The 15305-nt window shown below is 41.9% G+C and overlaps 1 protein-coding gene across 1 annotated transcript; it reads left to right on the top strand.

Moving 5' to 3' along the window:
- Positions 1 to 1689: 1689 nt before the first annotated feature.
- On the top strand, positions 1690 to 14931 carry LOC118406539 (carboxylesterase 5A-like). The gene is made up of 9 exons (XM_035806602.1): positions 1690 to 1838; positions 10085 to 10304; positions 10837 to 11016; positions 11496 to 11770; positions 12131 to 12221; positions 12602 to 12781; positions 13370 to 13526; positions 13920 to 14145; positions 14664 to 14931. Exons 1-9 carry the CDS (start codon positions 1690 to 1692, stop codon positions 14929 to 14931), a joined length of 1746 nt encoding a protein of 581 aa, XP_035662495.1.
- Positions 14932 to 15305: the final 374 nt, after the last annotated feature.

Raw genomic sequence — 15305 nt, 5'->3', positions numbered from 1 at the left:
GTCGTCTGTTAACCCCATGTATTGGATAACTGACAGATATGTCAGATCAGCACGGGGGCCAAGAGAGCTGTGTGTCGAGCTCCTCTCCCTTCGATCTTTCAGATTGTATCTAGGTTTTGACCTCTCCTATTATTAGGGTGGTATCTTACTGCACTTGGGGCACCGGTGCGGCACTGCGGGGTTCGAAATACACTCAACGAATAAACTCAGAGATAAAGGACAAATATTCTTACGTTTTGTGTATTTTGTTGTCTTCCAAGTCATGCATACTTTTACATATTACGCAATATCTAAATCATAAAAAAATCGGCGAAAAGAACACAACAGTGCCGCAGTAAACGAACCCCACAGTGCCGCACCGGTGCGCCAAGCGCAGTGAGATACCACCTTTTCTGATTTGCTTGCAGCGTACTCTAGATTGCAAGGATGCCATCACGTCCGATTGTACGTTTAGAACGTGCCTTTCAAACAAGTTCAGATTCGGACACAGCATAATAAATCTAGCTTGTAAGTAGCATCCCTGTATGGTTAGAATCCAAAGTAAAAGTCGCCAGCACAGCGCATAGGCTTTCAAGCAACCACTTGGTTTTATAATGAAGAATCAAAAAGCCGATTTGAAAAATAAAATAAAACCAAGCGGTAACTATTCTAAATGTACACCGAGTAAACAACTTTTAGAGGAGAAATCCTAGCTAAACTTTTGTTTCCTTTTGGTAACGTTATTTTGACTAAAAAAATAACGCAAGGGGGCATGCTTTAGAAAAAGACAAATCACAAGTTCATAGGAATTGTTTTCCAATACATTTGGGTCCAATCGGTTTGCGTGATGATTGCGTGCCTGTGTGCACGTGGCAGTCGCATTCCGGCGAATGGACCTCTAGTTCTATGGGTCAAATGTCCTACATATCAACACAGCTTGACACCCTTTTTCCAGGCGTCTGTTTGGACGATTTATTCCCTCCATTACACCTAGCTAGTTAGAGGACTTGTAAAACGAAGAAACTCTTTTCCAAGTAGTACTTTCTGATACATGTGTCGGGGTAGAAATTTCAATCTGACAGAATCGCTGATTCTACATGACTTGTGTACATAGAGATCTCAATCTCTTTCGACGAACACCCCAATCAGACTTCAAATAGTGTGTAAGGGTAGAACCCCATTTATAAATCCTAAATGTCAAGTCAATCCCTTGATCTAAAGTGACAGATATCATGTTGAAAGTTTCTGACTTTCAAGGGCATATGTAGTGTACGTAAAGGTAAAGGTAGTCTCACACCGTTCTGAGGCCATAAGGGCATTAGGTAAGTCATCCATTGTGTCGACCCCAATCCTCTCCTTTCATCGCCTATTACCCCCAAACCCCAGATCAGGTACCAATTCTAGGAAAATCGTGTTGGTGGAAAAATCGTGACCTTTTCCTTTCATCCGTTTTTTATCGACCGACCTTTCCACCGGAAAGCAAAAGGTCACGATTTTTCAACCAACCTCTGCTTGGAGAGTAGTGTTTAAATTGTCTTTCTCTAGTGAACAAGATGGTAGCATGACAGGAATTTAACCAAGAATCTCTGGGGTTAGGTTCAAAATACGTTGCAAACACTTCACATGACCATGCTGCTTAATGTAAATTAAATTGATAAAATAATCTAACCTTCATCGACGTAAATCAATTCTTATTTTCTGCTTACTTCTATGAAAGGTTCTGTTGTTGTGTCCACTACATCCGGGGATGTGAGAGGGTACGAGTTTCCGACCACACCCCTCGTGTCGGATCCTGTCTTCGACCGTCTGTATATCTTCAAGGGGATTCCTTATGCCGCTCCGCCTGTGGGGGACCTCAGGTTTGTTTACTTGCTTGTTTGTTTGTTTGCACGGTATACCCGGTAAACCGTCTTAGGGCGTCACACACCAGATTTGAACTGAACAGTACAACCTGTGTATATCGACATATTGATCCACTCGCACCGAGAAGGACCCCTCCTCTTTTCGATAAGTGTGGTGGGTTCTTTTACGTAATCAAAGTTTGACTCTCCTTAAACTCGGGACCTCCACAAGTTTAACGTCCTATTATGTACAGCTGAGTGAAGTGTAGAAAGTCCTTTCTTTCCCAAGGGCACAAGGTCAGCTGCATACCGACGGATTTGAACCCGGGGCCTCTTAGGTGTCGACCAAACACCATGCCGTTATACATGTACTACACGACCTCACTAATTATAACTGCAATTATGCGAAAGTCATAAATCATAAAAAAAGGATGTCATCCATATTATCGTATCAACATGGCCTAACTTCTAACTGGTTCTTGCTAGGCCATGCTCGATACCATTTCCAGACTCCCTAATATCTGAACAATTTATATTAGGCCAAAGCAGGTACATTTTATGACTGACATCATCTGCAGACTCCAAAGTTAATGAGAGAGGGGAAGACAAGATATCTGGATTTCAAAATAGACACCGTAAAGGTTTGAACAAGAATTGAAGCGACAAAACACGGTATTACATCCGACAAGTGTCTTTTTTCTGTATTCAAGAGGTGTTACAAAGTGACGCTAGTGTGGTAGACTGGTATCATTTACTTTACCAAGTTGACAACTTCACACGGCACGAAAAACGGTATTTAAGGATGCTGAAACCATGCGTAATGTTGACGTATTTTCCTCCTTTACGGCTCTATACACCACTTATACGAGTACGTAAATATTGCCTTTAAGTGGTCTTTCTGTAGGTCCGTGTTAGTCCTTATTTTCCGGTTTTCCCGTTGTCTTTCAGCAGCTTAAAGATGTCGTAAATGATTTTTAAAACCCCCTTAAAACTTGTTTAAAGTTCACGTTTATTTGATCTAAAGCCTCTTTACGTCTCATATACAATTGCATTAAGTGGATTATAACGTGTGTTTTAGTGCCTTTTCAGCAGCTTAAAGTTGCCATAAATACTTATTAAAACGCCCTTAAGACATGTTTAAACTTCACGTTTATTTGATCTAAAGCCTCTTTACGTCTCATATACGTGTACATTAAGAGGATTATAACGTGTGTTTAGGTGCCTTTTCAGCAGTTTAAAGTTGCCATAAATATCTATTAAAACGCCCTTAAGACATGTTTAAACTTCACGTATATTTGATCTAAAGCCTATTTACGTCCCATATACGTGTGCATTAAGTGGATTATAACGTGTGTTTAGCTGCCTTTTCAGCAGCTTAAATTTGCCATAAATACCTATTATAACGCCCTTAAGACTTGTTTAAACTTCACGTTTATTTGATCTAAAGCCTGTTTACGTCTCATATACGTGTTCATTAAGTGGATTATAACGTGTGTTTAGGTGCCTTTTCAGCAGCTTAAATTTGCCATAAATACTTATTAAAACGCCCTTAAGACATGTTTAAACTTCACGTTTATTTGATCTAAAGCCTATTTACGTCTCATATACGTGTGAATTAAGAGGATTTAATGTGCCTATATTTTTCTTTTTAGCAGCTTAAAGTTGTCATAAATACGTACCAAAACACCCTTAAGACATGTTTAAAGTTCCCTCTGTACGTCTCATATACGTGTGCATTAGGGTGTGGATAAGTGCCATTTTAGGAGAATAATCATTAGCACATTTCAAAGCAAGAAAATACAATGGATGAAAATTTTATTGAATTACGAGAAAATATTACATGGAAAAGTAAAAAAAAACCTACAGCCTACTAGGTATTTGTGGCCTTTCATTCTGATGTAGTCGGCAGTTGAAACAATCACAACGGTTGCGCAATTCCGTGCAGCAGCCCACAGCCCCATTTCCAGTGTCGGGTGAAGCGTCTCGGCGTAAGTTAAAAAGAGCACACATGTACAGTTCCATCTGGTCACCACAGGAATAAGAATCCGGTAAGATCTAGAGTATCCTAGAGTAGTGGCCGATATGACTCGTGTTGTTGGATGGCCCTGGATTCTGTGAACGCGAAACATGTTCAGCTTGCAGTGTCGGCTTCTATTAATCCGGATGGTACAAGGGCCGTGATTTCCATTCTGTGTCGATTTCCAACAACAACAGCTTGTACAGAATGATAGCCACCTCGTATCTTTGAGTCAAATTCCGTCACCGGGGGTCCTAGGCGGTAAAAGCGGTGTTGCGGACACAACTTGCGGGCTAGAGCAGGCCCAAACTTTCTTCAATACTTCTCTTCAAAAATGAACGCCTGGAAAATAACCGCTCCTTGTCGTACGTATGGCCCGTAAATTTGAACCCCCCACTCTTTTCTGCCATTGGATACATCCTATCACATGATACAGCTGTGCCACAGACGGACCAAGGAAGTTCAACCTCCTTGGACGGACGGAGGCGTGCGCACCATGGCGAGTACGAAATAACGCTGAATAAATTTACATCTTGCCTGCCCAAACAAACACGAGCAACACGAGAAGACACCGCCTGTGTGCACAAACTGTTCTTTCTCGACGCTTGCTTGTAGATAAAGAAATAAACATATTTCGTACATTTACCTGTAGTAAGATTTGCTTGCCGTTTTATAGACAAAACACAACTCACTGCACAAAACGGTATACCTACTACATCCTTATTCTTCAAGCAGAGGTTGAGTCGCGGAAATATTCATAGCAGTAGTCGGGATTTCTACCGTCTCTTAGCTCGAGTGTCAACATGCATGCCACAAAGAAAACCTCACCCTGATTTAGACCCTGGAATTTCAGAACATATATGCGGTATAAAATAAAAAGGAAAGGGTCTCCTTCTGTTCGCATAAACTGCGCTTCAAACATGCCGTATGTTCAGCAGAAAAAGGCACCGTTTCATAAAACCTTTGAGACGGTGTTAGCTAATAGATAAAACGGGGGTAGTACCCCCAAGTTTGCTTAAGCTACGCGGATTCAAAGATTAAACATGTCGTATGTTCAACAGAAATACGCAACATTTCATATACGTCTTGACAACATAAAAGCTAAACGGGGGAGGTCTCCCCTAGTTCGCTTAAACTGCGCGGATTCAAAGATTAAACATGTCGTATGTTCAACAGAAATACGCAACATTTCATATACGTCTTGACAACATAAAAGCTAAACGGGGGAGGTCTCCCCTAGTTCGCTTAAACTGCGCGGATTCAAAGATTAAACATGTCGTATGTTCAACAGAAATACGCAACATTTCATACACGTTTTGGCAGCATATCAGCTAAACGGGGGAGGTCTCCCCTAGTTCGCTTAAACTGCGCGGATTCAAAGATTTAACTTGTTGTATGTTTTACAGAAATACGCAACATTTCATATACGTCTTGACAACATAAAAGCTAAACGGGGAGGTCTCCCCTAGTTCGCTTAAACTGCGCGGATTCAAATATTTAACTTGTTGTATGTTTTACAGAAATACGCAACATTTCATATACGTCTTGACAACATAAAAGCTAAACGGGGGAGGTCTCCCCTAGTTCGCTTAAACTGCGCGGATTCAAAGATTTAACTTGTTGTATGTTTTACAGAAATACGCAACATTTCATTTACGTCTTGACAACATATAAGCTAAACGGGGGAGGTCTCCCCTAGTTCGCTTAAACTGCGCGGATTCAAAGATTAAACTTGTATGTTTTACAGAAATACGCAACATTTCACATACGTTTTGGCAGCATATAAGCTAAACGGGGGAGGTCTCCCCTAGTTCGCTTAAACTGTGCGGATTCAAATATTAAACATGTCGTATGTTTTACAGAAATACGCAACATTTCATATACGTTTTGGCAACATATAAGCTAAACGGGGGAGGTCTCCCCTAGTTCGCTTAAGGTTGGAGTAAACCCATCCTGTGGCATATCTTGAAAATAATTTTATTCCATCAGAAGTGGTGTTTCTTTAGGTCTATTTTGATTATCTTTGGTGTTTTTCACCCCAATGACACAATTTGACCCATAAATTGAAGAGAAAATTGTTGTTTTTCACCCCCCTGGAAACTGGGGCATTATTGAGAACAGCCTGCTCCGCCCCTTGGGGGCAGCCCAGCTGTCCCATGGCGCGAAAACAAGAGGCGACTGGACCAATCAGGCTACGTTATGTGGATGACGACAGACCCACAGAGGATCTTCACAGCTATCTCAAGAAAGAAGAGGAATTCCCTGATTATTTGTATATAAAATAAATATATTCATTCATTCAATAAAACAAACTGTTCTGGTGTGAAGAAAAGTTTCATTCAGTAACATTCATTTTTATTTTAAATTTAATAAATTTAGTGCCCGTGCAAACTCCGATCTAGCGTCAACTGCAATGGCTTTATTTCTTCATTCTTGGATAGCAACGTAACCAACGGCTTGACTGCACTGATATGTGAACAAGTATGACAAAAGACCAGTAACGGTAGCGTTCATTTTTATTGTAATAGATTCAATGTTTTCAATCTTCACTGTAACCAAAGATAAAAGTTCCTTGCTGTAACGGCTTTCTTTCTTGGATGTCCATTACATAGTAACGTAACATTTCGGACCGACGACACGGCAAATATCTTTACACATGGAGTAGTTGAAGAATAACTTCCGACAAACATTACAACATGCAGATTGTCGATATTTTGTAGATACAATGTTGAACTTACGTAAAATATGTAACCGTCTGGGCAAACATACAAAAGCTTTTAATTAGTGCTCCGACCCTAGACTACGACGAAAAATTACTCAACAATTTGCTGAATTATTCCATACCACATTCGGCCATCTCCTTTCTCGGGGCTATCTATCCCAATCAAGCCGCGCAGAAGCTAGCTGTTTTCGTCCCGACAACGGTGGAAATCGTGGGCGCACATGTGTATAATTTTTTCTCGGATCATGTGGCGGCATGGCATAACAAAGGGACGTGAGGGTCCGGCATAAAAAACAAGTCCGTTATAATCTCCAGAAAAAACGGATAGAGTGTCTCCAAAAGGCGTCAGAATAATCCTAAAGACTTGTCCTACAATACTTTGACATATCCCTGTATACGGCCGTTTTCCGGCCCAAACTTCGCCACAAAGCGCTCGGCGGGATTCGCCTCTCCTCTCACCGAGTCCGCCATCTTCGCTGCGCCGGCATGGCCGTGACGTCATCGCGTGTTGTTGTTTATTTCGGGCTGGCAGGTTTTGCGGAGTCACCCCCGGCTTGGATTTGCAAATCGCGCCATTTCTGTTGAATACTGCGTGCTGAAAGGTCAATGACCTCGCATTTTACCGGAAGTGAGCGGGGCCTATGGAATGCAGGCCAAAACCCGGCGATTTTGGCTCTTTTACGGCCCCTGAAGGGGAAATATGTTACAACTACGATAGATAAATGATTTTTGCGACGAACCCATGGTAAAACTAATCATAAAACAAGGGAAAAAAGAGTCATTTTTGTGGAGTTAACCCTCAAAACTAAAGCTTCAAATTCGGCCGAAACGATGCGGTGCTATTTGAGTCCCCCAGGGCTGGGGGCATCGGGGGCAATAAAAATTCACACAAAAAAATTCGTTAAAAATCAGTATTTGGAAATCTGATAAAAAACGAATTTGTATGGCTTGCCATCACTATTATGGACATATTACAAGAGATTCCATTGACTTATCTCCAATCCCCAGCCTGTAGGTTCATTTTTTATGAAAATGGGCGTGGCCCCATAATACTTGATGACGTCATCATGACGTCATAAAAATCTGCATAAATTATCGACTTGCTATAAGACACTTTATGACAAAAACTTAGAGTCCATACTTAACTGCAACATGTATTTTTTGAACACCCCAAATGGGTTTTCCCAGACCTTAAACTGTGCGGATTCAAATATTAAACATGTCGTATGTTTTACAGAAATACGCAACATGTCATATACGTTTTGGCAACATATAAGCTAAACGGGGGAGGTCTCCCCTAGTTCGCTTAAACTGCGCGGATTCAAAGATTAAACTTGTATGTTTTACAGAAATACGCAACATTTCATATACGTTTTGGCAGCATATAAGCTAAACGAGGGAGGTCTCCCCTAGTTCGCTTAAACTGTGCGGATTCAAATATTAAACATGTCGTATGTTCAAAAGAATTACGCAACATTTCATATACGTTTTGGCAACATATAAGCTAAACGGGGGAGGTCTCCCCTAGTTCGCTTAAACTGCGCGGATTCAAAAATTAAACATGTCGTATGTTCAAATGAAATACGCAACATTTCATATACGGCTTAGCAAATATATTAACGGGGGAGGTCTTCCCTTCTTTGCGTAAATGACGGTTCGAAATAAATTATATATATGGCATCCTTCGGTCAATATTGACCATGGTATACGCAACATCTCATATAACGTAAAATAGCGCATATAAGCTAACCGTGAGAGGTTCTCCCCTGTTCGAATTAAACCTTGCGCACAGAAAGTTTGAATACGTCAAATGCTTTCGGAATACTGTAAATGCAGAAATGTTCGCGGTGGATTAATGTTCGCGGTTTTCGCGGTGACCACTTCAGCGCGAACTTAAAACCCCGCGAAAATTTTTCTATCATGGTATTAGGCTGCAGTCTATGGTGTTACCGCGAAATTAAATCCACCGCGAAAAGTCCTTTTCCCCGCTACCGCGAAATTAAATCCCCGCGAACTTAAATGCATTTACAGTAGCTAAGATACACAGAAGATTATTGTATTTGACTTTGTATTGTATTGTATTTGTATTTGCTGAGGTATAAACATAACATTTTGTACCAGAAAGCGCAATAATTTTCAGTTTTGACTGTTCCGTAAATGCCAAATGTATGTTTCCGATGCCTTTAATAGATCTTAAAATCTGCTGAAATATTTCTCCGCCTTTAAGGGCTTTATACGTATATCTGAAACTTTGCTTAAAAAGTTGTTTTCGTGCTGTGTCAGTCTTGGCTACGACATAAGCTGCCACACTCACTTGTACACTTGTACAACTACGGTCACGGCTACATACGTACATATTCCTCACTTGTGTCACTTATACAAGCACAGTCAAGGCTACCATACGATATATGGTCCTATCTCGGTCCTTTTTCGTTACTTTCGCAATTTCTGGAGAGGAGAATAATTAGTATTTTTCTTTAAATTAACCCTATTCAGACCGGGCTTTTTTGGTCATCCCTGGACCGGGGGGGGGGGGGGCTTTTGAGGCCCTCCACTTCTAAGTCCTCTAACTCTTGAACGACGTGCCGTAGGGCCACCAAATTTTTAGGACATGATATCGACATAATATCTGACTAGTATGTGACGTTTGACGTTACGTTAACGTAAAATGACGTAATTATGACGTCAACAATTTGATTATATTAGCCGGACCCATGAAAAAAGGGTATTCTCAGACAACTTCAAGTTATGCTACAAAAATGTAACAACAAGTGCCGATAACAGAATAATAATGTTTATTACGACTTGTATTACCAATAGCAACATCGATGACGTCATTATGACGTCATAAAATGACGTCATGCACATCTAAGGTACGAGTTAGGCTCCGCCATATTATATCCACTACCTTGAATTTTTAAAAGTACTTTTTTTGCAACAAATAATCACAAAGGGCAATGAAAATGGACTAAATTCATTAATTAGATGGTTTTGATGAAAAAATACCAGGTAGTTGCAAATTTTAAGGGATAATTAGCTTGTTATTCTTGATCTGGCCATACGGTCCGCCATCTTGGATTTTGGGCTGATGACGTCATCAAATTAGCATAATTTATGCATATATAATTATGAAAGATATGCTAAATAATATAAGATTTTATTCATGTAACAAAATAGCAGTAATATAGCAAATAAATGTGAAAAATACATTGTTAGAACCAAAAATAGTGATTTTTGGCAAAACTGCCTGTCAGGAAACGGTTGCCATGGCGACACGAAAAAAATGGAAAATTTGTCAAACTTCGTAAAACTGTTGCCAAAAATATTTTAGGAAAACTCACCAAATTTGGTGGCTTTAGCATAAGGCGTTCTTGCGTTATAGGACATCGAAGTTGGCGCAGGCCTCAACCCCCCCCCCCCCCCCCGTCTGAATAGGGTTAATGGACGCTCTTATTCCATATCTATAAACTTTACTTGCTGCTGCTATTAAAATCCAAGTTCAACCCGTTCATCATTTCCTTCCAGGTTCCGTCCCACACAAGACCCCATACCGTGGACTGGTATCCGTGATGCCACCAGATTCGGGGACGCGTGTTCTCAGTTCAACCCCCTGGCCATGATTAAAAACCGCACAGAAATTCCAGCCGTCTATCTAGGCATTTTCTCTGTACCGGGCAACATGAGCGAGGACTGTCTGAGCCTAAACGTCTACACAAGTGACGTCTCAACTACTGCAAAACTACCGGTAAGCAAGTCTTGAAAACAAACTAGAAAGTGCAAAACCAAACTGGAAAGGCCGACATTTCCTCGAGAGCAAATACAGCATATTTCAGTCATCTTCCTCCACATGCAACAATAGACTGTTCAAAAATCACCCCTGTGCAAAAGTGGAACACTTCTGCATAAAAATTACGTACTAAATAACCCTATAACCTGAAAATGAATCATAAAAAATGTCCTACCCCCGTGCAAGAATCGACTATTCCAGCGCACTCCAAAAAATATAAAATAAACCATGCAGTCCAAAAAACATTACCGGTCAAAAAGTGGATTTTTCAGTCAACTCCAAAGTCCCAAACTGTAACAATTGAATATATAAATATTTAACGTTTGTGACCGCATTTCACAAGAAGCGACATCTATCGCTGCAGTACAATGTGACCCTGCCGTGATGAAGGTTTCAGACAGTTACCCAAACGTCGGTGGAAATGAATTAAAGGTTGTGATAAAAAGTATCTTCATTCAGTTTGACTCTATTGCTTTACATCACATACTAGGTAATGGTGTGGATACATGGTGGCGCCTTTACATTGGGTACTGCCAGTAGCTATGGAGGAGAGGTGCTTGCTGCGTACCACAGTGTTGTCATCGTCACCATGAACTACCGCCTGGGCCCGCTAGGATTCCTGCAGACTCAGGACGACCAGGCACCGGGAAACTTTGGCCTTCTTGACCAGGTGAGGTAGTGTTTTTTTATTACGAAAGTCTTTTGGTTGGAAGAATTCGAAAGCTGCTTATTTGGACCACATATCCCTAGCCCTCTCCCCTACCAAGATGTGGATGTAGATGTGGACATTAACGCATGTTTCATCCTCTGCATATATTATGACTGCCTTACATTTATACATTATGAGGTCTTGGCATTGGTGAAGATAGGTAAAGGTTCTGGGTTCGAATCTTCTCGAATGTTCTCGATGTTTTGCCCTTTAAAAAGGCACTTTGCTCGAATTTATTCACTTGTATCGGGACATCAACACGTTTATAACATTCAACGTCAAAAGCAACACATCAAAATGGCGATGCCACTTCCCATCATGCATCACAACCCTGTGCGTGATGGGCAGCAAAATGGCGGCGCCCACGGACATGAACTAAACCAATACAATTATTTCTCTATCGAAAACCTTTAATTGATCTACGATATAATTTACTACAGGTGAAGGCACTACAGTGGGTACAGAACAACATCCGGAACTTCGGAGGAGACCCAGACCGTGTGACCATATTTGGCGAGTCCGCGGGGGGTCTAAGCGTGTCGTACCTCGTCATGTCTCCCATGGCAACGGGACTGTTCCACCGGGCCATCTCCCAGAGTGGCGCGGGGCTGTGGCCAGTTCGCGATAAGGGTGACATATCATTGACGAAGATGGTTGCCGGTAAACTGGGATGTGACACCGATCACTATGACAACATGATGCGTTGTCTACGAGGGTATGCACCTACGTTTTTTCCTGTTTGATAAATGTGTTTGTTGTTTATGCTTTAAGCAGCATACAGCATTCAACACCCGGTTCTCTGAGCAAGGGACTTTAAGTTTCTGTTTTTTTTTTTTGTGTGGGAAGTTTATGGCGCCGCCCGTCTCTGCTCAGCAGCAGGGATGGTTGAAAAGCCATGACGACATGTCCCACTTTCCTCATTTCTCGACGGAGACTGGAATATTGAACATTCAGAATCAAGCTCAATTTTTGTGTTGGCAACTTTGCTTAAGCATGCCATCGCGCAACTCGGATGAACGCATCCTTGGGAAAGTTCATACACCTCACATCAACCGATTCCTATTCCCTTCCTCAGGAAACCCGCAGATGAGATCCAGAGGGCGCCAGATGTGAACCAAATGACGTACTTCGTGATTGACGGCCATTTTCTTCCTGAACACCCGTGGGTAAGCATCTTCCTCTAACTATCATAAACCATTAGAATTACAGATTTTCCTCATTCATTATGAAAATTAGGCCATTATTTGCATGAATCACTGTAAAATATATCTGGTATATGCTACCTGCACACAAAATTGCCTGAAAATTGGTCGTTACTTTATCCTCCTTAAAATATTTTAACAAAACACCCTGCAATTCCAGAGCAAGCTACTAGTGGGAGGCGATTTGCATCAAGAACCTAAGGCCCTTTTCCACTAACGTCTGTTTTGTTGGTTACGAGGTCTATATAGTATACAATTGCATGAGTAGCTTGTGTATTATGAATCTTATTAACTGCTTGTCTTACCTTCATCGACACATCTTACCTAGCAATACGTTCTTGCAGTACCTGCTCCAAAAGCACCAACTGAATCAGGTAGACTACCTGCTAGGTACGAACACTGACGAGTTCGGTTGGCTGCTGTCCTTCACGATGCCACATGTGGACGATGACGGAATGAACATAACTGAATTCCAGGCCGCCGTGCCTGTAGACCTATCCGTCATGACCGGTAGCATATATCCAGTAAGTGTTTGCATATCTTAAGATATGATAAATATAGAAGACAACGTGGTGTATTCCGTATCATCCGAAGTTCCAGCCCGACCGAGGGAAGGAACGCCCGAAGGCCGGAGGGTGATCCCTCCCTCGGGAGGGCTGGGACCGAGGGTGATACGGAATATACCATGTTGTATTTTATTTATGTCATACTCACATGAAAAAACACAAGTTTCGATATGAAATGCACCAGAAGTTGAGGAAATGTTGTGTCCTTGAACAAAATATTGTAACGACAGCAATTCTAACGTCCGAATCCCCTATTCAAATTTTCAACCGTGCCGTATTCGGCCCGTTCGAAATAGTTCGATTTACTCGAAGGTAGCCTGTGTGATACAACTTAGAACCCGTGTGATACGGAAAGTTATCACACGGTCCGGAACACCTGTATCGACCGTTTTCGCGGCCCAAGTATGGCATAATTAAAATCATCATTCACCATTGTTTATTATCGGCCTCAGCTAAACCTTTGAAACAGGGTCCAACATTGTAATTTCTTAGTTACCTTAAGTTTAGCAAAGATCTAATTTTCCTCGTCGCTGTTGTGGTTTATAGAATGGAGACACCAGCACACTTGCTCCAAGAGTGCTGGAGGAATACCGCGATCCGGACAGACCAGACGATCCCATCGCCATACGTGACCAGTACCTACAGTTCCTTGCCGACATGTTTTTCATATCCTCTACCGTCATGGTGGCACAGTCTCAGTCAGGTAGTCAATTTTGTTGTTGTTTTGTTGTTCTACTCTAGGGACAGAGTAAATCTTTCTAAAGATTTTCTTCTTTAACAAATCAGTCAAGTAAAGAAGGGACACGTGATAGTTTTGCTTGCATTACTGTGTGGGTACCATTTTGAAATGTGGCCAAGCAAGAACACTGTGCTACACGGCCTCGTGATAGCTTGTGTCAGCTGACACTAAAACGATATCAAATTTCCCTATGAACGCCACGACAGCAGTGGATTGTTCATTCCTTGACAAAGACAGCTGCTGTTAAGTAGAACATTTGGGTGAGTCCAATTTTTGTGTTGGAAATTATAGTTTAACTCATTCAAGAGAGACATTTTCTGTTTGTTTGTTTGTTTGTTTGTTTGTTTTGTGTCACAGAGCAAAATGTCCGAGTCTTCCAATACGAGTTCCAGCACCGTACGTCAATGATGACATTCAAGCCGGATTACGTCAGGGCGGATCATGGCGACGACGTGTGGTACGTGTTCGGAACCCCCCTTCTGCGTAACGTCACGAGCGGTTCATGGCTGTTCCCCATGACGGAAGAAGAGAGAGAACTGAGCCGGGACATCATGGCGTACTGGGTCAACTTTGCCACTAACGGGTGGGTACATTTCATCGTTTGTTGTTTGTTTGTAGTCTCCAAGCAGACCCTACGGTGCCTAAAGAGATAGTATCAAAGCTGGCAAAGGAGTATCGCCGGCCAAAGGGAGATAGTCGGCCAAAGGGAGTCAAACGGGCACCGGTGCCGCTATACTAAGTCCCTGCCAGCTTTGATACCATCTGTAAGGCACCGTAGGGTCTGCTTGGAGACTAGTTTGTTTGTTTATTATAAGAAGAACTTGTTTGTTATAAGAAGAGTGTGCATAAGACATAATGCACCCATGCCCGTCAGGGATGTAGTCCCGGCCGGGCTACGAAGCCACAAATTTGTCCCGGTGGACTGCAGGATATCGGGGGTGCCCCTCCGGTGTTCCCCACGGGCATGTCAAGGTATCTATTTTTGTCTAAAGTTTATGTTTCCGTTTTTTAGTGAAGGACTACATATACCATCACCTATTCCGTCATATTCAAGTATTCGCCATCAAAACATTAATTTTTTCCCTCCTTTTTTTTTTGTAGAGACCCCAGTGACTCTTCAGGGTCACCACGCATGCGTACTTTGACAGACTGGCCTCGTTACACGCCCTCCTCCCAAGCCTACCTGAAACTCGACGTGACGTCATCGCCTGACGTAGATCTCAGGAAGTCCCGGATGAAGTTCTGGAATGATGAGGTGCCCAGGATGATGGGAATGACGTCAGAGTCAACTGGCAACGGAGCAAAACTTAACATAGGCAGTATTCTCGTGATATCGTCTTTATTTTCCTCTCTATCAGCGTCCATGTGAAAATTCTAAAGTTACGTATACAACAATTACAATACAACTTTTTCCCTGGCTACTCTAACAGTACTGTAACTACCAGTGTTTGTAAAGCATTAACGTACAAGTGGAGAACTGTAACGTGAGACCCAGGCCCGAACTGTACGGTGATATCTAGAGTGAGTCCCCGATCTGTACAAATCAGCATATTGAACATGTTCCCGATGTAGTATTGCGCATGGGACTACCAGTATTGTATTGCGCATGGGACTGCATATTGGACGTGTCCGAGATGTAGTATTGTGCGTTGGACTCCGGCATTTGTAAAGCGTAAACTAGTGTAGAACTGTAACATTAGACCCAGAGTTCCGTAGACATCTAACATTAATAAATATGTTCCG

This window comes from Branchiostoma floridae, chromosome 19, assembly GCF_000003815.2.
Source record: "Branchiostoma floridae strain S238N-H82 chromosome 19, Bfl_VNyyK, whole genome shotgun sequence".
In the NCBI taxonomy this organism is placed as follows: domain Eukaryota; kingdom Metazoa; phylum Chordata; class Leptocardii; order Amphioxiformes; family Branchiostomatidae; genus Branchiostoma; species Branchiostoma floridae.
This window is presented reverse-complemented; position numbering and strand designations above follow the sequence as displayed.